This window comes from Peromyscus californicus, unplaced genomic scaffold (assembly GCF_007827085.1).
Source record: "Peromyscus californicus insignis strain IS unplaced genomic scaffold, ASM782708v3 Scaffold_7__1_contigs__length_154581171, whole genome shotgun sequence".
In the NCBI taxonomy this organism is placed as follows: domain Eukaryota; kingdom Metazoa; phylum Chordata; class Mammalia; order Rodentia; family Cricetidae; genus Peromyscus; species Peromyscus californicus.
This window is the reverse complement of record NW_026294595.1, coordinates 139,798,096-139,819,763: the sequence shown is the minus strand read 5'-3', so window position 1 is coordinate 139,819,763 and position 21,668 is coordinate 139,798,096. Positions and strand designations below refer to the sequence as shown.

Below are 21,668 nucleotides of genomic sequence, written 5' to 3'. Positions count from 1 at the left end.
ATGCACACGTGCCATGGCATTTTTGTACTTATTTCAGCTGAAGGTAACATGTGATACTCTTACTCCCTGTCTACAGATGAGGTTCAGGAACGGTTGAAGAAGCAGCTCAAGTTTGCCCAGCTGCAGAGCAGAGATGCACGTGGGCCATTCTGCTCCCATAGCTTGTGTTCTTACCTTCTGTCTTCACAAATGGTAAATTCTACCTATAAACCTGAGTCAAGGAACTCAAAAGGATGGAGATCTGTTACTTCCTGGAGTCACCCCATTGCCACCCTAAGGGCAGCACAGGCAGGCAGGCTTGTAGTCTGTGCAGCCAGCTGAGTGAGGCTACTGCTCCTTCTGCCCCAGTCCCCACGGGTTCTCCTCCCCTCTGACAGACAACTCCATGGTCGAGGAATCCCACTAAGGCCAGTGCTAAGAACCGTGGACTGCTTTGACTTCTATTAGCTCCTGTTAGCCCTTGGAGAACTGCACATAAGAGAGATTAATCCCTTTGACTAGAAAATGTACCTGTATACACACAATGTTCCAGGGCGCTCTGACAACAGGGGATTTAGAAGAAAACACTAGTGATCGTCAACATTTTGGTGGCTGATACACAAAGATCACCACAAGTTGGAGGCCAGCATGGGCCACAGAAGCAAGACTTTAGAAGCAAGCAAACAGAGACAGAAACTGACAAATGTTGGTGAGGATGCAAAGAGGCAGGCCGTGCTGATGGGGACGTGCATCAGTACAGATGTTATAGAAAGCTAGCTAGAGGCTCCTCAGGAAATTAAGGGAATTAGCCTGGGTCCAGCAATACCACTAATAGACATTTATCTAATGGTACTTGTCTAAAGTGGCAATTCCACGGAGTCTGTCTGATAGTCAAAAGGGATTTATTCTGTGTTAACTTACAATAAACATAAGGGAGTTGGTCGCAGGATCCAGGAGGGGTGTGGCGCGGTCCAGCGCGGTTCTCTGGAGAACTCTGCCTTCCACAGCACCAGCATCCAGCATCCAAGACCACGAGATAGCCAAGAGAGAGAGAAAGAGCATGTATGCATTCCAGGTCTTAAGGGGTCCCCCCTTGGCCACACCCCGGGGGAGGCAGGTACCTAGCAGTTACCAGCTGCCTGCTAGGGGTGGTGTTTCAGGGGCAAAGTGCAGACAGCCATCCCTACGTCTGTCTCAGTCAGTGTTCCCACAGCCACTCTTAGAAAGGAAAGCATTTAATCAGGGGCTGGCTTACAGTTTCAGAGGTTTAGTCCTTTATCATCACGGTGGGACATGGGGGTGTGCAGGCAGACATGGTGCTGAAGAAGGAGCTGAGAGTTCTACATTTTGATCCACAGGCAACAGTAGAGGAGACACACTGGGCTTGGCATTGGCCTTCGAGACCTTGGAGCTCACCCCCAGAGACACACTTCTTCCAGCAGGGCCACACCTCCTAATCCTTTCAAAAAGTACCACTCCCTGCTAACCAAGCACTGAGATACATGAGCCTGTGGGGGCCACTCTTACTAAACCATCACAATACTGAAATAAAAGATGCATTTGGCATCATCACCAACTTTCATTTTACTCACCAGCCATACTTTGGAGTCCATCAGTGATGAGTTAGAAGGTATACACCAGTCTGGTACTCCTTGACTTAGAATTCTTTATCTCAAAGAACAATGTTGCTTATGGTCAAAAGAACACATTTGAGCACAAGGTTACAAAGACTTCATTCTGGGCAGCAATGTTTTAATTATTTCCTTTCGCTATAATAAAACACCATGACCAAAGCACCAAAGCAATACATAAAAGAAATCATTTAGGGCTGGAGAGATGGCTCAGAGGTTAAGAGCAGTGGCTGCTTTTTCTCCCTGAGTTCAATTCCCAGCAATCACATGGTGGCTCCCAACCATCTGTAATGAGATCTGGTGCCCTCTTCTGACATGTAGGCAAAACACTGTATACATAATAAACCTTTAAAAAAAGAAACCATTTAAGCCGAGCAGTGGTGATGTATGCACTTGTGCTCCCTAATGGGTTGTGAGCTCCCCAAGGACAAAGATTGTGTCTGTTTTTCCTTCCTACACCTCTAAAATCAAGTGTTTTTGCCCTTGGCTTATGTAGCCCAGGCTGGCCTCCAACTCACTGTGTAGTAGAGGATGGCCATGGGCTTCTGATCCTCCTTCCTTCACCTCCTGAGAGCTAGGAGTAGAGGCTTGCAAAACCACACCCGTTTATGCAGTGCTGGGGTGCACTCCGGTGCTGCCTGCATGGTAAGCAAGCATTCTGCCAACTGCGCCACATCCCAGCCCATGCTTTAGCTTAATAACCCGATTGGTATGATTCTAACTAAATTTTTGTAATTTAGGATGTACTTTAAATATTTATTTTTATTTTATGTGCATGAGTGCATTGCCTAAATGTATGTCTATGCACCACATGCGTGCCTGGTGCCCGCATAGGCAAGAATCTGGTATTGGATCTCCTGGAAATGGAGTTACAGACAGTTGTGAGCTAACATATAGTCGCTAGGAACCCAACTTGGTCCTCTGCAAGAGAAGCAAACGTTCTCAAGTGCTGAGCCATCTCTCCAGCCCCATACCTTAGGAACTATTTTAGAGAAGAAAGGATGAGTGCCTGTTGACTACCTATTTGAACAGACTTCTGTTTTGATTCTTATCATTTTACAACTATTTCACCTGTGTGTAAGGTTAGGTTCTAGCTGAGAATGCCTACTTCCCCCCCAGTACATACCTCATTGTGCAGCTACACACCCTAGTGTGATTTTTTTTTTAACCTGTTCTTTCTACTAGTCTCTACTCTCCAAGAAAACAGAGAAGGGTCTCTATTTGCTAAGAATGGTGCCTAGCAAGTAAGTACATAACAAGTCACAGAGTCTTTTAAAGAATTATTTTATAATTAAAAAAATTTTTTTTGAAACAGGGTCTCCCTTGCTGGTCTGAAGCTCCTTATGTATAAGCTGGCCTTAAATGCATAGTGATCTGCCTGCTTCTTTTTTGTTTTTTGTTTGTTTTCTGAGACAGGGTTTCTCTGTGTAGCCCTGGCTGCCCTGGAACTCACTCTATAGACCAGGCTGGCCTTGAACTCACGGAGATCCGCCTGCCTCTGCCTCCGGAGTGCTGGGATTAAAGGCGTGAACCACCGCCCGGCTTTATTTAAGTGTGTGTGTGTGTGTGTGTGTGTGTGTGTGTGTGTGTGTGTGTACACAATCTCGGGATTGAACTCAGATCTTGGTAGCATGTGACTTTACCCTCAGAACTACCTCACCAGTCAAGTTTTGAGGGCTTTGTAGCAGATATTCCACAGCGAGTCGGTAAACAGTGAACACAGGAACATATGTTCAAATTCCACAGCCACCATTTTACTTGATCTGTACTTGTTCCCAATGAGTAAAGAACTAGACTGAGACCCTATGGCATCTGAGGAGTTCCCTGAGGCGATTCATGAAGCCATAGCTTTAATGGAGAGCGTTTACAACTCTGTGAGCAAATTCCATTCCCTGTGACAAACTCGGGGGGGGCGGGGGGGGGGGGGAGGGGGAAGCGCAACATTTTTACATGTTTTATGGTTGACACTTAACATTGTAGGAAATTCGTTTTTAATCTTGAATATTCCTCAAAGAAATAACTCAAGAAGAACCGCAACTTTTGCATCTTGTCAGCGAAACTAATAGGATACACAACCTATTTAAATGTAAATTTAAATACAGCTTTTTCTTCGCCTCTCTGCTCTCTTTGTTCCTTGCGATCAGGTTTGGAGACCGCATATTCTCCAATATGCAGATCTAACAGGTGTTTGGGTGTACAGGGCTGAAAGTATTGAGGGACTTAAATGTCCTATTTGCCCAGTTACCGAGGTGAGGAAGGGCCCTGGAAACGGGGGGGAAAAGCTGGTCCTCAACAGAGACCCCGTTACTAGGCAACCGCTGGCGTTCCCAACCGCCGTCCCAACGCCACTTGCGCGCCCTCGTCGCCAAGGAGATGGACGCTTCAACTCAGCCCTGCCGTAAACCCGCACGCTCTTCACGTCACTGCCGCGGCCGCCGCTGCGTGCGCGCCCTCTGCCCCCACCTCCACACTCCGCCCCGGCCGCCATTGCCTCGTGCCCGCGCTGGTCGGTTGGTGGCGCCTTTGTCCTACGGCGGGCAGGTGGGCTGAGGCCGAGGCGGTAGCGGCGGGCCTGAGGCCGAGGAGCGGCGGGGAGGCGGCCGCGCTGGTAGCGGTGAGTGCCGGGAAGCGGTGGCCGTCCGCCGACGCGTAGGACTGATGGGCCGGCAGTTGGGGGTGGCGGGGCCGCTGTGGCGGGAGGGTCCGTTCGACGCGCGGCCGTGGCCTCGTCTCCGGGCGCGCGCGTGCGGCTGCGCATGCCCGGTGCGGGGCGCGGCTGCCTCCGGCTCCGGCTCCGGCCCGGCCCGGCCCGGCCCAGACCCGGGTCTGGCCGAGCCCAGTTGGCGAGCGACTGTGGGCTGAGGTGGGCAGCGCGGCCCGCGTCGGTCGCAGCCGCTGAGTCTTCTTTGTAGGACCGAGTACGCCCTGAGCACCAGTCTGGGGAAGTCGCTCGCCCGGGGAGGGAGGACGGCGGGAGGGGCTCAGCGAGTCAGTGGCGCAGGCGGGATTCGAACCGGGGCCGTGGATACCGGTCTCGGCGGCGGTGTCCCCCACGCCGAGCAACCTGGGTGCGCTGTCGCCCTGGGCGCGTTCTCGAGATGTCAACTTGGGGGATATCTCGCCCGCCTTTTGGAAGCGCGCCCTGGGCCCGGAGAACCGGGCGAGAGAAACCATGCCCGAGGTTTGCATGGACACGGCGCCGGAACCTACTGGCTTTCCAGGGCCCTAGCACTGGGCCCTTCCCGCTCCACCGTAGCGGGCCAGGGGCTGTGCTTAGGACCAGATCTCCCCGCTTCCGTCCCTCGCGCTGCACCTTTACAGGCCGCCTACCATCTATCTGTACTATTTACCAAATGTTAAATGTTTTTCTTAAAACTGATTCTGACACCCCCCCCCCCAAATACATTTGTTTAAGGCGGAAACTTCAACCTCAAACCGTATAATGGAAAGCTAGTTATTTTTCTAACGCTCATAAAAAAATAAATACCTGTCTATTAAAATAAACATTGTGTCCTTGTTCCTCCTGAAGTTGTGCGCTCCAGGCTTTGGGAACCGCTGCCCTAGAAGTACCGGGTTAATTGTGGTGTTGTGGCTTTCACTGTATATAGATTCTCCTCCCCCCCCCCCCCCCCCCCCGCGGCATTCCAGATCCCATTGAAATGCCCTGGGATCTTCGGGATGATAATTCTCGCTGTAAAAGGCTGCCATTACTGACTTAGAAGCAGATCCCCAGGAGCTGCAAGAACCATCCCTCAGATACACTGGGTGTGCCTTCTCAGTTTTCCTATAGCGATGTGGTGTGGTAGCCACCTTGACAGTTCATTGAAGGATGTTTCTGCAAACCCTGATGGGGCTTTTGACAATTGTACATTTACTCTTTTGTGTGTCAGTCTGAGTGTGAAAAAGTAACTTTGTATCAACCATTTCAAACAAGGCCCTAGTTTTGCCTTGTGGAGATTGGAGATCACTTGACCAGTGGTTAACATGGATGTCTTCCTTTCGGTTTCTTTGTCTCTTCCCTTTAGCTCATCTTTCACCTTTCATACATTCTTTGGGACCCCTGACATGCATACTCTTAACCTAAACATAGAGACCGCTTTTCCTTGTATGATGTCCGGACCAGCCCGGCACATTGCAAAGATTAAATGGCAGGCATTTTTCTAGACATCAGCTGGTCCATGTCCCATTAGTTATCTCTTCATAAATGTGTTATTTATAAAATGTGAGAGCAGATTTACTTTAGTTCCTAAAAGGAAACTCAGAAAAGCCTACTTGGGCCATTCCAGATACCCCACTGGACCAAGGGCTGTGCAAGACAAGAAGTCTGTGTTCTTCAGGGCTGACCTTGGTATGAACAGAGTAAAATTAAACATAAGGTCATTCATTGTCCTCAAATTTCTAAGCAGCAATCCTGTGCAAAGAAGAAAGGGGAATTTTATTGTACTCAGGAGTCCATTTCAGAACTTAGGCAAATAGAGCATCATCTACTAGTGCTCCAAGCTAAAAATAAACAGCCTTTGGAAAGGCTTTAGAAGTCCCATGAGCAAAGGTTTGCTATGAAACTTCATTTTAAATAACCATTACAGGCATTCCATGTTTGTGGCCTGCAGATGGCAGTGCCTTTATAAGTTTGTTGCTTCAGTAAGAACTGGAATTCATCTGTGCTTTTAAGATTGAAAAAACCTTTTACAAAAAGGTTGCCTTTGGAATACGCCCTTCAGTTTTCTGTGTTTGACTCCCCACGTGAAAAATATTGTCTCTACTCCTAAACTCACCATTGGCACTCTGTTGCAGAGCGAATCCACAGCTAGCAGTGCATGTGGTAAATATCACTCATCTGCTCCTGCAAGTTCTTTGTGAGGTGGGTGCATTGGTGTTGTATGTGTTCGGGAGTTTTGTGCATATGCAGGAATGAGAGCTCAGAGGTGTAAGATTTCTTGCCCAAGATCACATATTAAGAATTGTGAGGACTGGAGAGATGGCTCAGAGGTTAAGAGCACTGGCTGTTCAGTTCCCAGCAACCACATGGTGGCTCACAACCATCTGTAATGAGATCTGGCGCCCTCTTCTGTATACATAGTGAATAAATAAATCTTAAAAAAAAAAAGAATTGTGAGAGAGAAAAGTATTGTCAGAGATAAAAGATCTCATAGGCAAAACTAAGCAATGTTGTGTGGCATCCATAGTCTAGGAGTTCTGAGGCCTCTCTGTATGTTAACTGTTTGTGTGTGTGGGTGTGTGTGTGTGTAATATATATAATGTCCCAGAGATGATGATGATAGTTTCATTATGACTTTCCTTCTGTCTTCCCATGAACTCCTCCAGTTAAGTGTTCCCCAAAGAATTGTTCTTTCTACTGCATTGCTTCCTGTATACCTTGTGATTTATGAATGATTACCATGTGTCTTTGAGACTAATACTTTAAAGCTCACTGTCAGCTTTTTGTGTGTGCTAAAAGATTTGTCCTATGAACAGCATACACGGTGTGTAGACAATTCTGGTTAGAGTTAAACTATCAGATAGTTAAAAGAGCAGTGCCCAACAGAAAATGACCCTCTTATTACTCTCATTGATAGAAGCTTTAATGATGAAAGGTAAGGGTAAGGCTGTCTAAAGCAATACCAGGGTGTCAATTACCTATTTATTCCTCCAGCTTACACAGTATAACATACAGTTAGGCTGTCTATTTAGAAGTCTTCCTAAACCCTACTGAAAGAGAAATAACCCTGAAACATAGTGTTAGAAAGAAAAGCTATGACAATGACTAAAACATGGAAACACACAGTCCCTGAAAACAGTCTAAAAAGTATAATCACACTGTGACCTCCAAAGGAAACAGGACCATCCACACAGGTTCCAGAGGCTTAAGTTAGTAACACACAGTTTCGGGGCTCACTGGCCCTGTCATGAGGGGAGTGCAATCTAATGCTTTAATTGACTGAGTTGTTGTTTTTGAAAGCATGTTAAGTTCATTAGCCCATTCTCTGGCTAATGAAGAGCAAACTCTAATTCTGCAGGCCAGAACTGTTTTGCTCCTGGGGTTCTCTTTGAAGTGTTTTGTTTTACTACCTAAATGCAAATTTGGGGGGAAAATTAAGATGGTCACATACATACTTTCACATTCACACTACTAAATGTGTGTCAGATCTGAAGTTAAAAAGCAGACATTTGGATCTTGGGAGACATTCCCTGTTAGGAAAAGGCATTCTTCTGAATATAAGGTAGTAGCTATGGAAAGGTCCACAGACATTCTGAATATTACTATTGTTTCTAGTTTTCAGACTACACTACAACTTAGCAAAAAAAAGTAAGAAGCAATCTAGTTCACACTATGAAGCTGAACCATTTTTAGAGTTAAGAGCTTTTGTAAACAAGTGCAAGCATAAACCAGAAGTCGTCACTATCAGGTAATAATCCTGACTGTGACTAGATTTTCTGACAGTTGATGTTTGTTATTTCTATTTGAACAGGTTTAGGGAGACTTGTGAATGGAAGGCCTAACTAACTGTATGTTATATTGTGTAAGCTGGAGGAATAAATAGGTAACAACAGACTAGTACTTCCCAAATATTTATTGAGTGCCCTAGATTTTAGTTTGATTACTGAATCATGGTCTTAATATTCAGATTCTGTAAACTTAGGACAGGGCCTAGGAATTTGAGTTTTAAATGAGCTTTCAGCTGGGGATTCAGCTCAGTGACCCTGGGTTCCGTCCTCAGCTGGGCACAGGGGGTGGAGGGGGGAGCAGTAAATGATCTTTTCAGGAGGTACTGACACATCATCATTAAAGCAGTGTGACATAGGGAATGAATGTATGTGTGTGATATGTAGGAACATACCTATATATGTGAGAGAAGGGATGGGAAGGTTTTGTTTCATGGACATAGAGTTTCAGTTTTGTAAGATGAAAAGGCTTTGAGACTCTCCTGCCTGACTGAATGTACTCACCCCTGCTCAAGTGCCACTTAAAAGGAAGGAAGATGGCTTGGGTGAAGCTGGTGCTGGAGCATTTGCCCAGCGTGCTCAAGACCCTTTGTCCTACCCCAGCACTGGACTTAAAGCTGAGGTGATGGGTTTTTAAGTGATGCTAAGAAAATGAAGAATGGTTGTCTGTTTTCTCTCTGAATAGTGCACTGAACTAATAGACTGTGACTATTAAGATGTTAGGAAACTGGCTAAAGAGAAGCTTGTTGGCTATTATTATTTTATCAGTTCATTTTATATTCCATTATTAAAAGTAAAATCATGATCTTTTGAAATTTCTCCACCTCTTTTTTTTTTTTTCCACTGTCAAACCAATGGTCCCTAAAGAATGCTACTGTAATGGGCAACATTCTGTCCTTTAAATTTTTGAAAACTTTATTATTAGTATGTGTATGATATGTGGGGGTGCACACATGTCTCAGCATTCATATGGTGGAGAGTAGACAACTCTGTGGAGTCAGTTTTCTCCTTCCTTTACATGGGTACTGGAGTTTGAACTCGGGTCACTAGGCTTTCATGGCGGTTGCATTTATCCACAGAGCCACCTCCCTGGCAAAGACTGCCTTAAGTTTAAACGCTCCTGCCATGATTTTAGGTAATGAAGCATTGTTAATTTAGCTTCGTTTTGGTAGTTTAGTTCATGTCTTGTATCTAGCGGGTCCTTTTACCATCATTTTTTTTCCTTTTTCATAGCAGAGTGTTTTGTATCTAGATTTAGTCTTAGACTGGCTTCATCTGTCCTGCTCTTCTAAGTGCTAAACATCCTGTGGTTTCCTGATGTTGTATCGTTTGCACTCACATGTGCCGGGTAGTTAGTTCTTCCCTCTTCCCAAGCCTCTCTTCCTTCAAGTTCCCCTGTTTGTCTCAGTGCTTCCTTTCCTCTTCCATAACCTGTCTTTTCCCTGTAAGTACCTTTCTCCTTTATTAAACAGTGAACTCCTGTAAGTAGGGATGTGAGCCTTATCATTTCCACATATCCAACAGCCTAGTACAGTAGGAATTGTTTGTTTGTTTTTCAAGACAGGGTTTCTCTGTGTAGCCCTAGCTGTCCTGGATCTCGCTCTGTAGACCAGGCTGGCCTCAAACTCAGAGATCCGCCTGCCTCTGCCTCCTGAATGCTGGGATTAAAGGCATGTGCCAACACCGCCCAGCTTATACAATATGAATTTGACAAATGGCAACATAAAATAAATATTCTGTATGTTAATTATGAACTATCCTTTTCAAGTTCATTAAGAACTAAGCTTTTCTGTTTTGGTTTTAAAGCCGTATTTTAAATTTTTGTAGTCCGTGGTTTACTTTAGATTAGCTTATCTTTTTGACTCTCAGTTAGTGAATCTTTTTGTTGATTTGTCTCATTGAATCAACGTAGTGAACACAGTAGAGTATTCATTTTATCAAGAAGACAGGGCTCAGAGAAATCAAGTGATTTGACTGAATTCCTTAAGTAGGGCTTTGCTCAGATCTGCTGATCCTAGCCAAAAGAAGGAAAGGGGTATCGCCAGGCACAGATAGGCAAAAGCTCAGTGACCTTATTTTGTGGAATCTGAAGCCATCTCACAACAGCAGAGAATGATGGTTACTGCAGGCTATGGGTTGGGGAAATGATGGGCAAGGGGAAAAAATTGCAGTGATGAATGGTAACTTGACTCAGATATTCCACACTGTACATGCATGTATGTACACATGACATATTATGAATATGCATACATTCATACCTTATAATATCACAGTGTATCCCATGATTACATATGAATATAACTTGTGAGATTTTTTCATTTAAATTTCTTGCTTGGGAATTTCATCCATGAGTGCTGTATTTACATTTCCACTCCCTCTCTTTCTCTCTCCTCCAATTCCTATGTCCCCATCCCCAACTCCCTTTCAAATTCATGGCCTCCTCTTTTTTTGTTTTTATTGTTACATATTATATACTATTATATGTATTATATTATATATTTTATATGCATTATATATACATGTGCACAGATCTGTGTACACGTGCGCATGTACATGTATATAACTACTGAGTCTCTTTAATGTTGCTACTGTGTACATGTGTTTAGGGCTAACCACTTAGAATTGTATAGCCTATTAGGCTTGTCCCTGGAGAAAAGTGATTCTGCCTTTCTCTCAGCAGCCATTGATTGCCTAATATGTAACTCTTCATCTAGGGGGTAGGGCCTTGTGTGGAATGTCCCATCTATATTGGCATGTGAACTGGTGTTGTCATTATACAAATACTGTTTAGACAATGGTATTGTTGAGATTTCATGGGTGCTTTTCCTTGCCATGTCTACAAGACACTGCTTCACAGAAGGTGTCTTGGATCTCTGGCTGTTAACATTATTTTTCTGTCTCTTCTTCCAGGATGTTTCCTGAGCCTTAGGTATAGGGGTTGTGTTTTAAATGTATCACTTGGGGTTAGCCATCCCATGGTCCTTTATTTTCTGCATTTTGACCAGCTTGTGGATTTTGTAATAGTCATTTGCTGCAAAAAGAAGCTTTAGAGAGGGGTGAGAGCTATACTTACTTGTGGGTTTTTTAATTTTTTTGATTTGAGCTTCAGAATATAGAATAAAAAGTTCAGCTTGTGGGGTGGGGGTGACACTAGGGTTAGCTCAGTGGTAGAGTGTTGCCCACCCTTCACAACAAGATCATGGGTTAAATCCCCAGAGTGCCCAAGCTCTCATGCTCGCTTGCTCTCCCTCTCTCTCTCTCTCTCTCTCTCTCTCTCTCTCTCTCTCTCTCTATACACACACAATTTCACAATTAAAAGAACAACAAATTAGAGTTAATGGTTTTTTTGGAACCCTTTGATCCCAATATTTAGGAATCGGGGGGGCAGAAGAATTTGTGTTGTTTTGTTTTGTTTTGTTTTGTTTTGTTTTGTTTTGTTTTGTTTTTCGAGACAGGGTTTCTCTGTAGCTTTGGAGCCTGTTCTGGAACTTGCTTTGTAGATCAGGCTGGCCTCAAACTCAGAGATCCAGCTGGCTCTGCCTCCCGAGTGCTGAGATTAAAGGCATGCACCACCACCGCCTGGCTGAATAGAATTTGGAACTAGAGGCCGAAACAACAAAAATAATTTTTGTCTGAAGAATTGAAATAAAATATCAGTAGCAAACCCCAGAAATATTATAGTTTGAGGTAATGGAAATTGATAGAAGCAGTAATTAAATAAGTAAATCCTACTCCATTGAGTATCTGTGAGGCATTTAAACATTGTATTCAGCATAAACTGGCCTTTTCCAGGTTCCCCTGGGCTATGATCAGTCCTAGTCCTAGTAAGAGTGTTCTAAATGGAAACCATGTCTCTGTTAGGGAAGGCTTAGCATGATATTTAAGGACTTTGTGTTGGTTGGTCTTGGATCTGAGTTCCAGATTTGCTTTTTTGTGTGGGGGTGAGAATGTGTGTACATGATATGCACATAAGTGTGAATGTACACGTGTAGGGATGTCAGAGTAGGACATAGGGTGGTTTCCCCTATTGCCCTCCACCTTAGTGCCTTGAGACAGGGTCTCTCACTGAACTAGACTGGCTGGCTGCCCTCAGGATCTGCTGTCTCCACCTCACAGACCTGGGATTACAGCCTGACACAGTGCTTAGCTCTTAATGTGAGAGTCCCAAATTCCCAGCCTTCCAGATTTTCGTCTTGATAATATTGTGGCCTAATATAAACCACATGGTTTTTTGTGACCCTCAGATTTCCTCATCTGCAAATTGGAAATCTCCTTTTTTTGAGACACGGTCTCACTGTGTAGTTCCAGCTGAAGAGTATGAAAGGATTGGATCAAATCGTGCACATGGTGTTCTGTACAGGCTTGGGGACAGAGTGAACACTTCCTAAATTCCTCTTTCCAGGACTGTTATGCTGATACAGTTAAAGATAAAATAAACACAGAATGAAGGGGATAAATATGAGGGAATGTGTAGTATTCAGAGTGAATTTAGCTTAAAGCGCTGATTAGAAGAAATGCAACAAGCATGGCATTTTTTTTTAATCTCTGGCCTGTGACAGTAAAACTCATTACAGTGTCCCTGATTTACATGTTTTACCAAAGCTATCTTCCTTTAGAAACCCTGTCATTTTTCCTCCCAACTGGGAAATGCAGTAGGTGATATTTACTGTCTTTGTGGGTATTGTTTTCCAAATGATGTCATCTTCATATAATGCCAGTTCAGTCACTCCTTATTGTTAGTCAGTTCTCAGCTAAACTTTGAGGGAAGTTTTATTTCATTTGGTGGCAGTTATTGGAATTATATGGAATCTTTCAACAGTAATAATGGAGCTGTGGACCATTCAAGTCTCATGGTTCACACTGCTGTTATGTCTTAGGCTCATTGTTTTCTGTTGCTGTAGCCTGCTAAGTAGAAAAATTAGTTTTAAGGTTGTTTTGAAGGGCATGTCTGTGGCTCCATAGTAGAGAGCTTGGTTCACAAGCATGAGGCCCAGTACTGCAGAAACAACAAAACCCTTCTCCCTCTCCCTCTCCATCTCTCTCTCTCCCTCTCTCTCTCTCTCTCTCTCTCTCTCTCTGTATGTATGTATGTATGTATGTATGTATGTATGTATGTATGTATGTATGTAGAGCAAAACAGTTCATGGTGCTATGAGTGCAACTCATGTGTTTATAACACTCAAGAGCAGCTGTTGAGCCCTGCCTGGCATATTGGTTTGAAATAAAACTGTAGATTGGGCCGGGCGGTGGTGGCGCACGCCTTTAATCCCAGCACTCGGGAGGCAGAGCCAGGCGGATCTCTGTGAGTTCGAGGCCAGCCTGGGCTACAGAGTGAGTTCCAGGACAGCCTCCAAAACTACACAGAGAAACCCTGTCTCGGAAAAAAACAAAAAACTGTAGATTGGAAACTACACACTTTTTGGGAATTCTTCACCCTATTCTTTCGTGTTTTAAAGTGGCTCTGCTGCTTCAGTGTAACATGTTTTCTTGATTATTTTTCCAGTTTTTCCTTTTTCTGTAAATCCCATAGTTGGTGTTGGTTTTCTTGACTTAAAATCTTTAAGAATTGCTTTTAACGTGAAGCTTTCAGAAGACTGCTTGGAAATCACAGATGTTTGGGCCAAGGTTAATACCTCCTGGCAATTGATTATGGTAATATTGAATGGCACTCATCTTGCTGATAAAATTATTTAACTATACAAGTAGCATTCGAGCAAAAGTGGAGAAAACACTGAGAGACTTGACTTTGGGTTTTATAAAGGTGTTTGACCAGAATAAGGTGTCATAGAAACAGAAAAAGCCACACCTTTCCCTTTTCTAATCAAAAGAGGCCTTCTCCCTGTCTTTGGAAAGACTCAAATTGCTGCCACCCTCCTATTGACTAACTTCTATCCAACCGTAATCCCCCATTTCATGTCCAAAAAGCTCTGACTCTTGATGCTTTTTTTCCTTCTCCTTTAGATTAATGCCATTTTTATTTCCGTGATGCTGACTGTCTAGCTCTCTGAGGAGTCAAGAAGAAAATGGTGTGATTAATACAAAAGCTCTTTTAGCAGTAATGGCATGTGCACTTTCAGAGAGGCTCCCTAAAACTTTGCCTCCAGGGACGGGAGCTCAGAAGTTGTGTGTGTGCTGGGATTGTGAAGGGCTTGACAGCAGTGTTGGTGATGGTGTCTTCACTACTGTCTGCAAACTCTCCACCTGCCCTAACATGGGCAGTTCTCCTGAATGAGATTCTTAGCTAGAAAATCCCATTTCATTGTCTCTGTCTGTCAACCAAGCTGAAAGATTGGTGAAAAGGCAAACACTTGGCACACCACATTGAAAGTGTGTTGGCCTCTAACGTAAAAAAGTAGTTTGCGTTGAGGCTGCAGCTCAGGGGCAGAGAACTTGCCTAGCTAGCTCCACAAAACAAAAGTAGTTATGGCGGCTCACACCTGTAATCCCAGCACTTGGAAGACTGACACAGGAGGGGTGTCTTGAATTTGGGACGAGCCTGTCTCAAAGAGGGAAGAAAGGAGGGGAAGTGGGTGGGGAGTCCTCTTTGGTTTTTTGTAGAGGAAACATAAGCCACAACATCCATATATATCATTGCTTTGTATTGCTAAAGGAGAAGAGATACTACAAAGCAATTACGATAAAAATGGCTTAAGTGAGCCGGGCGGTGGTGGCGCACGCCTTTAATCCCAGCACTCGGGAGGCAGAGGCCGGCGGATCTCTGTGAGTTCGAGGCCAGCCTGGGCTACCAAGTGAGTTCCAGGAAAGGCGCAAAGCTACACAGAGAAACCCTGTCTCGAAAAACAAACAAAACAAAACAAAAAAAAAAATGGCTTAAGTGGTTTTTGGGGTTTTTTGGGGGGGATGACTTTCCGAGACAAGGTTTCTCTGTGTACCTTAGGAGCCTGTCCTGGAACTTACTCTGTAGACCAGGCTGTCCTGGAACTCACAGAGATCTGCCTGCCTCTGCCTCTGGGATTAAAGGCATGCACCACCACCGCCTGGCAAATATATTATCTTAAGTGTTCTTTAAATAATCTTTCGATTGTAAAATTGTTTTTAGCAACTTGAACATAAAATATCCCCTTCCTATCTTGAACCAGTTTTGCCTCAAATTTTCACAATATAACTACTTTGATCTGAAAATTCCTCTATGGTAGAGCACTCACAGACTGGATACAATGTAATACCCTTTCATATGCAGAGGGAAAGGATAGATTTGACAAACTTACCAGTTAATATAGTACCACAGGGAGTAGTATGTCACCTAAAAAAAAAAAAAACCCAGCACTCCGGGGTATGCAAAAGAAGATCTGGACTTCAAAGCAACTTGTGCTACAAACAAACAACACCATTTATATGCACATACTAGGTGTACCCAGTGATATTATGAGAACTATGTAAATAGAGGTATTATTTCCTCCAAATCCTATCTGCTCTGTACTTAAAGGGTGTAGTGAGCAGGCCAGGTCAGCAAACCCTTGCAAAGCTGAACTTGCTCTTCGCAATTATACATTTAAAAAAGAAAATTAGAAAACAGAGATGCTCTGTGGGTAAAGATTCCTGCTTGCCAAGTCTGAGAACCTGAGCTTGCTCTCTGGAACCCATGTAGTGGAAGGAAAGAATTAGGTCCCAAAAGTTGTCCAGCCCTCACACATGCATGCACAATTTTTTTTATGTAATTATTTACTGTGATGCCTGTCATTATATAATGTGTGATTTGGATGTTTGTGAACTTAACTGTAAATTACAGAAGGTCCTTCCACAGTATCAAAGCTCTGGCAGCTATTTCTAGTTAAGTCTTACGTAGAAAATATATCTTGACTTTAAGTAGAGATTATATTCTATGTCTTCGTAATTCAGAAGGTAAGGAATGATTTGGGCAGAATAAGTCTCTCTGGCTATATAGATTCATGCTTTCTTCAGTTTTGTCAAAATCATCCTCCAGGTCATAATGTAGAGACTTCTGATTTAAGTGGAATTACAGATCTTCCTCACTTGAATAAGAACTAAAAAACTGGCAGCTTACAGGGTGAGTGAGGCCTATATGAGACTATTTTAAGTTTTTCATATTGCTGTGGTCTTGCACATGATTGGAATCTGCTTGGGATTTTTTTTTAATGCATAATTACTTTCTAAAGCATTCTGTTGTCTGAGTGTTTAATACCATTTCAGTCAGTAGCTGTGATTTGTTGACTGCTTAAATGGGACAAGAGGAGGGAAGCTGCACTGCAGTAGGAGGCGGTGTGTTTCAGTTGTCGAGTTTGGAGGTTCTAATCCAGTAATTGGCTTTCTGAGATTTTGAGACATAGATTGGTGTGTTTCTTAAGTACTCGATTACCTCTTAGAACATGGTATTTTGTTTTTAGCAAAACAGGCTTTAGCTGCATGTGTTCATCGGCCTTTCTCTACGCTCTTAAACACTGATGCCCTCCCCTATTCATCCCATGGCACATGCCTTCCTCTCTAAATAAAAGGTGACCAGGAATGGTTTCTCACACCCATGTACAAAATGTTCATGCTTACCTTAGCTTATAGCTGTGAATGGATCATATTCTTTGACTTTAAAAATTAGTTTCTTACCTACATCTTATTCTGGAAGATTTCCATCCAATGGAAAGCAACCAAAATACATTAAAAGGCCATGATTCACTGAATAGTGATGTTTTAAGACCGTTAATTCTAGCTTCTTTATAACATAGAATTATTTACCTTTTCTTTCCCTACCCCCCACCCACAAAAATATCCAACTGACAACCACCTTTGCCTCCCTTTGGACAGGGCAATGTTAAGTTTAGGGTTTGACAGGTTATTGAAATATTGACATAATTAAATTTACACAAATTATGTTTTAGATACAAAATAGAGGGTCATCTTTTGCTATAAGTCATGACACTGTACACCCTTAACTTAGTAATAAAAACTACACAAGCGCAGTATGTCTCTGAATGGATTTCCTTGTACCAGCTGGTTGCCATTGTAGTTTTTTTTTCTTTTCTTTCCTTTCCTTTTTCTTTTCTTTCTTTCTTTTTTCTTTTCTTTTCTTTCTTTTTTTTTTTTTTTTGGTTGTTGCTTTCATTTAAAATGTGCTGATGATCTTGTTTTTATTCCGTAGCATTGAACAGATGGGTTGATTATTCTTTTCAGATATTAATAAGGCAGCGGAAAGAAGAAATATGAATACGGCTCCATCAAGACCCAGCCCCACACGAAGGTAAAGTACCCTGAAGCAGTGAGTTACCTTGGGAGAGTTGGGCTTTGGGGAGTTAAGCCCAACTTCACACATCAAGGGTCTTTTCTTCCCCCCCAACAAATAGAAACGCTCAAGCAAACAAGAAGCTTGTGTGAAGGGCCTTTCTACTTTTTAAAATCATACATCGGGAGATACAGAGGAAGCTTTGGGTTTCCGGTGACAAAACCAGCAAGTTGAGCTTGCAGCATGAGCTGCAGGCATTGGAAGAGGATAAACCTCTGTCTGTCTTCCCCAGTTCACGTATCACTGGGAGCCTTCAGAGCAGGACGAGGGCCCCAGGGGCGTGTTGGTGTGTGCCTGCCTGCTGCCCTACAGCGGGCAGCAGAGGTTGACTCTTCGTTGCAAACTGCTGCCGGTCCAGACGTTAACGCAGGTTTGCAGAAAGAGCTGCTTGAGAGATTGCTGCTGTGCCTGTGCTGCAGATTCCGTGTGCTCGAATGTTTGGGTTACTTGTTTGAGGGGAAATAAAAAGGGCAAAACATTCCACTTCTCCAAAGTCTTCCTTTTTCTGAGCTTTCCTGACCATAGAGGGCATTTTCCCAGTATGATGTTCCAGTATAGACAAAAAGGTCATATCCTTGGTGTGTACTCTAAAGATACAAAGGAAGAACTTTGCTGGTGTTCCATTGAGATTGTATACACACTTGGTGGTCCCATAGCAGCTCACAAGTGGGATGCAGTGTATGCACTTTCATGTGGAATGCAGACCAACGTGATGTGATTCATATCTGCTGTCTCTTGAAGACTCAGGGGTACTCTGGACCTTTGCTCCTAGGTAAAATGCCAGATTTCCACAGAAACTAAAGCCCACAATAGAGCACCATGAAATGGCTCAGAGGGAACAGGTACTTGACACCAACCCAGCAGCTTGAGTTGGATCCCCAGGACCGACACAGTGGAAGGAGAGAGCTGACTCCCATTAAGTCTCCTCTAACCTCCACATGTGTGCGCTGTGGTACCCCCTACACAGAGAGAGTAAGTGTAAATTTTGTTTTCTTTTTGTTTTTTGAGACAGGATTGTCTCTGTGTAGCCCTGGCTGTCCTGGAATTAGCTATGTAGACCAGGCTGGCCTCAGACTCAGAGATCCACCTGCCTCTACCTCCTGAGTGCTGGGATTGAAGTGTGTACCACCACCGCCACCGCCCCCCAGCTGTTAATGTAATTTTTGAACAAAACTACATTTCTTATGTGAACTAAGCTTAGTTGTTCAGACAGAACCCTAATATACAGAGGAGTTGAATTCAACACCGTAACTGAGGCTATGCCACAGCTGTCACGTGGATGTCCAAGCTGTCTGTTGTTTCCACTGTTCATGAAGGCACATCATATTGTTTTTTTCCAACCCTTTAATACTTGTGACAGGCTGCAAGTATAGCTCAGTTGGTAGGAGGCTTGCCTAGTGTATACTAAGCTTTTTTTCAATCCTTAGCACCGCATAAACTCTGTGTGGTGGTACATGCCTTAATCCCAGCACCTGAGAAGTAGAGGCAAAAGGAGCTCAAGGTCATCATTGGCTACATAGTGAGTTCATACTGAGTTCAAGACTGGCCTGGGATACACGAGAGCTTGTTTCAAAAAAGAAAAAAAAAAAAAGAATGATTGTGACTTGCAGGTAAATACTGCGTTGGTTGACTTACAGGTATGTGTGAGTAGCCAGCCTATAGGACACAAATCCTTAAAACTTAAAAAATTTCCATGTAACGTCTCCTTCAATCAGGCTGCATCTAACTGTGGTATAGATTTAGGGCAGTCACAGTCCCATCTCTATTGTTACCCATTGCCTCAAGAAACACGCAGTGGGATAGCCAAGAGTTTGCGTCTAATGGTCAGAATTAGGTTTGGGGTGGAAGTTATAATTGCCAATGACTTGAAAGAGGAGACATGGTGTGTGTATTTTTCTCAACTAAGTGGCTTAAATGAGTATAGAATTTATAACTATGAAGACATTGACTCTACTAGAAAAATTCTCCCCCTGTGATGCTTGTGATCTCCGGATAGAATCAGCTATGGTTTTACAGACTGGAAACAAAAGAAAGTACACACACACACACACACACACACACACACACACACACACACACTTTATAGAATGTCATTCTCGTTTGTTATGAATTAAAAGGGCACTTTATATCATCCTAATGATGTTTAGCCAGGTGCTTCTCACATTTCTAGTTGATCATAAATATTCAACATGGCAGTTTTGGAATCCAGTGTAGCCATTGCCAGGGCACTAAATTAAAGAGATTAACTTCATCCCATCCTAAAATTCGGCTCCATAATGTCATCTCTGAGGGAAGTGTCTTAGTCTTTCTTCTGTTACTGTGAAGAGACCCTATGACCAAGGCAACTCTTATAAAGAAAGCATTTAACTGGGGACTGGCTTACAGTTTTAGAGGCGTAGTCCATTATCATCAGGGCAGGGAGCATGGCAGCCCACATGACACTGAAGCTACATCCTGGTCCATAGGCTGAGAGACTCTGGGCGTGGCATGGGCTTTTGAAACCTCAAAGCCCACCCCCAGTGACACCCTTCCTCCAACAAGGCCCCATGTCCTAATTGGAATCTTTTCAGATATGTGTCACCACTCCTTGGTGACTAAGCACTCAGATATATGTGCCTAGATATTCATTCTTATTCAAGTAAGGGGCCATTCTTATTCAGACACCACAGGAAGGAATATTTTTTCTTTTTTTAATAATAGCTTCCCACAAGCAAGCAAACATATAAACAGCATTGGAGAACCCTTTCCAATGGCTTCCCTGCCAGATAAACAAATATGCAGAACTAAGCTCCAAACAGATTGAATATAGCTAGGGTGTGGATTCTTGCCATGCTCACAGTCAGCAAGAGGGATTGCTAGGCTAGTGTCATTTAACAACAGTTCTTGTGATATGTGACTGGGTTCCTTGGCGTGTTATTTAGCACAATAATGTTCTATATGGTTATGCTTAACTTGTTTTCAGGGGAAAACAGAATGCTCACATTTGGTAAAATTTGTTCTGGGCACCACTTAAAACCTGAACAAAAGAAGCCCCAATTTTAAAAAAGCCCACTTTTAAAAAAACAAAATGAGGGGCTGGAGAGGTGGCACAATGGTTAAGGGCACTGACTGCTCTTCCAGAGGACCTGGGTTCAGTTCCCAGCACCCACGTGGCTCACAACTGTCTGTAACTCCCAAGATCCGACACCCTCACACAGAAATATATGCAGGCAAAACACCAATGCACATAAGTAAGAATAAATAAGTTATTAAAAACAAACAGATGAAGACAAAGTAAACGTACTGAAGTAAAGCAATGCTGTTCTGGTCACTGTCCTACCTGTGCTTCATTCTCTGGACAAACCAGTAGGACAACAGTGGAATATAAGAATAGGTAGGGCAGGCAGATTAATCCAGAAAGACGGTGGCTTTTAAACTGTCAATCCCCTGGGCGCATACATCCAGGCAAAGCGTGAGGTAATTCCAGTGTCAGCAGTTGAAGTGCCTTCGTTGACTATCCCCAATCCTTCTGTGTGCCTTAGCACAGGGTTGCACTGTTCCCGGGAATAAGGCTTGACACTGAACTGATGACCAGTATTTCCTTTAAGTCACACCATTATGTCTTCATTCTGTCTACTTTAAAACAAAATGCTGGCAAGGCCTTAACACTTGTTTGCTGGACTTTAACCTCGAGTGTCAAAACACCTGTGTATCTTGGGGAGTTTTCACAGGATTATCACCTATTTAGATGTCTCTGTAAACACAATTCTGCAGGGCTTGCTCTGTGTTTAGTAATGTGCCTCCCTAATGACTCCAGCTGTCAAGGTATAATTCTGACACTGTTGGCCTGGCCAAGCATAGAATCTGCATGAGGGATCCCTAGTCAGGATCACATTTCAGCCTGGATCTTTATTGTACAACCCTTGGGCTACTTCCTTAGACCACTTTAGTGTACTACATACTTATCCAAGGTGTCTATAGCAGGTAAATAGGCATTGGTCTGCTTTCGGTGACTAAGTTACGATTCCCATGACCCAGATTTTTGAAGTTGCTATTTTCAGTCCATTTTGAAAACCCAGTTTTGCAGCACACCCCTGTGCCAATTTGACCTCAGATACTTCTGCTAACCCTTCCCCTTTGACCTAAGGAACAGTAAATAGAATGACTTCCTCCACACCAGAAGCTCTTCAGGGGATTTCCCCTTTCATTTGTGAAGGATATTGACCATACACCGCTCTGGTAAAACCACTGGGGATTAGCTCATAGGAAGTAACCTGGCTCTGGACAAATTTCCTATATGACCTGGGTATTTTCACTTGTCCGTGTGGCCTTAACTTCTTCCGTAATTGCCTGTTCCTTTGGTATGAGATTGCTCCAGCTTC

The 21,668-nt window shown here is 43.5% G+C and overlaps 1 protein-coding gene across 2 annotated transcripts in view; it reads left to right on the top strand.

The window, feature by feature from the left end:
* Positions 1-3,751: 3,751 nt before the first annotated feature.
* Positions 3,752-21,668, top strand: part of Ncoa5 (nuclear receptor coactivator 5) — a 36,086-nt gene continuing 18,169 nt past the window's right edge. The window contains exons 1-2 of one of the 2 annotated variants that reach the window (XM_052724774.1): positions 3,752-4,224; positions 17,199-17,265. In XM_052724774.1, coding sequence (XP_052580734.1) covers positions 17,228-17,265 — 38 coding nt within the window. In that variant the 5' untranslated portion in view covers positions 3,752-4,224; positions 17,199-17,227. The remainder of the gene's footprint in view (positions 4,225-17,198; positions 17,266-21,668) is intronic. The other variant, XM_052724775.1, reaches the window with a different exon arrangement.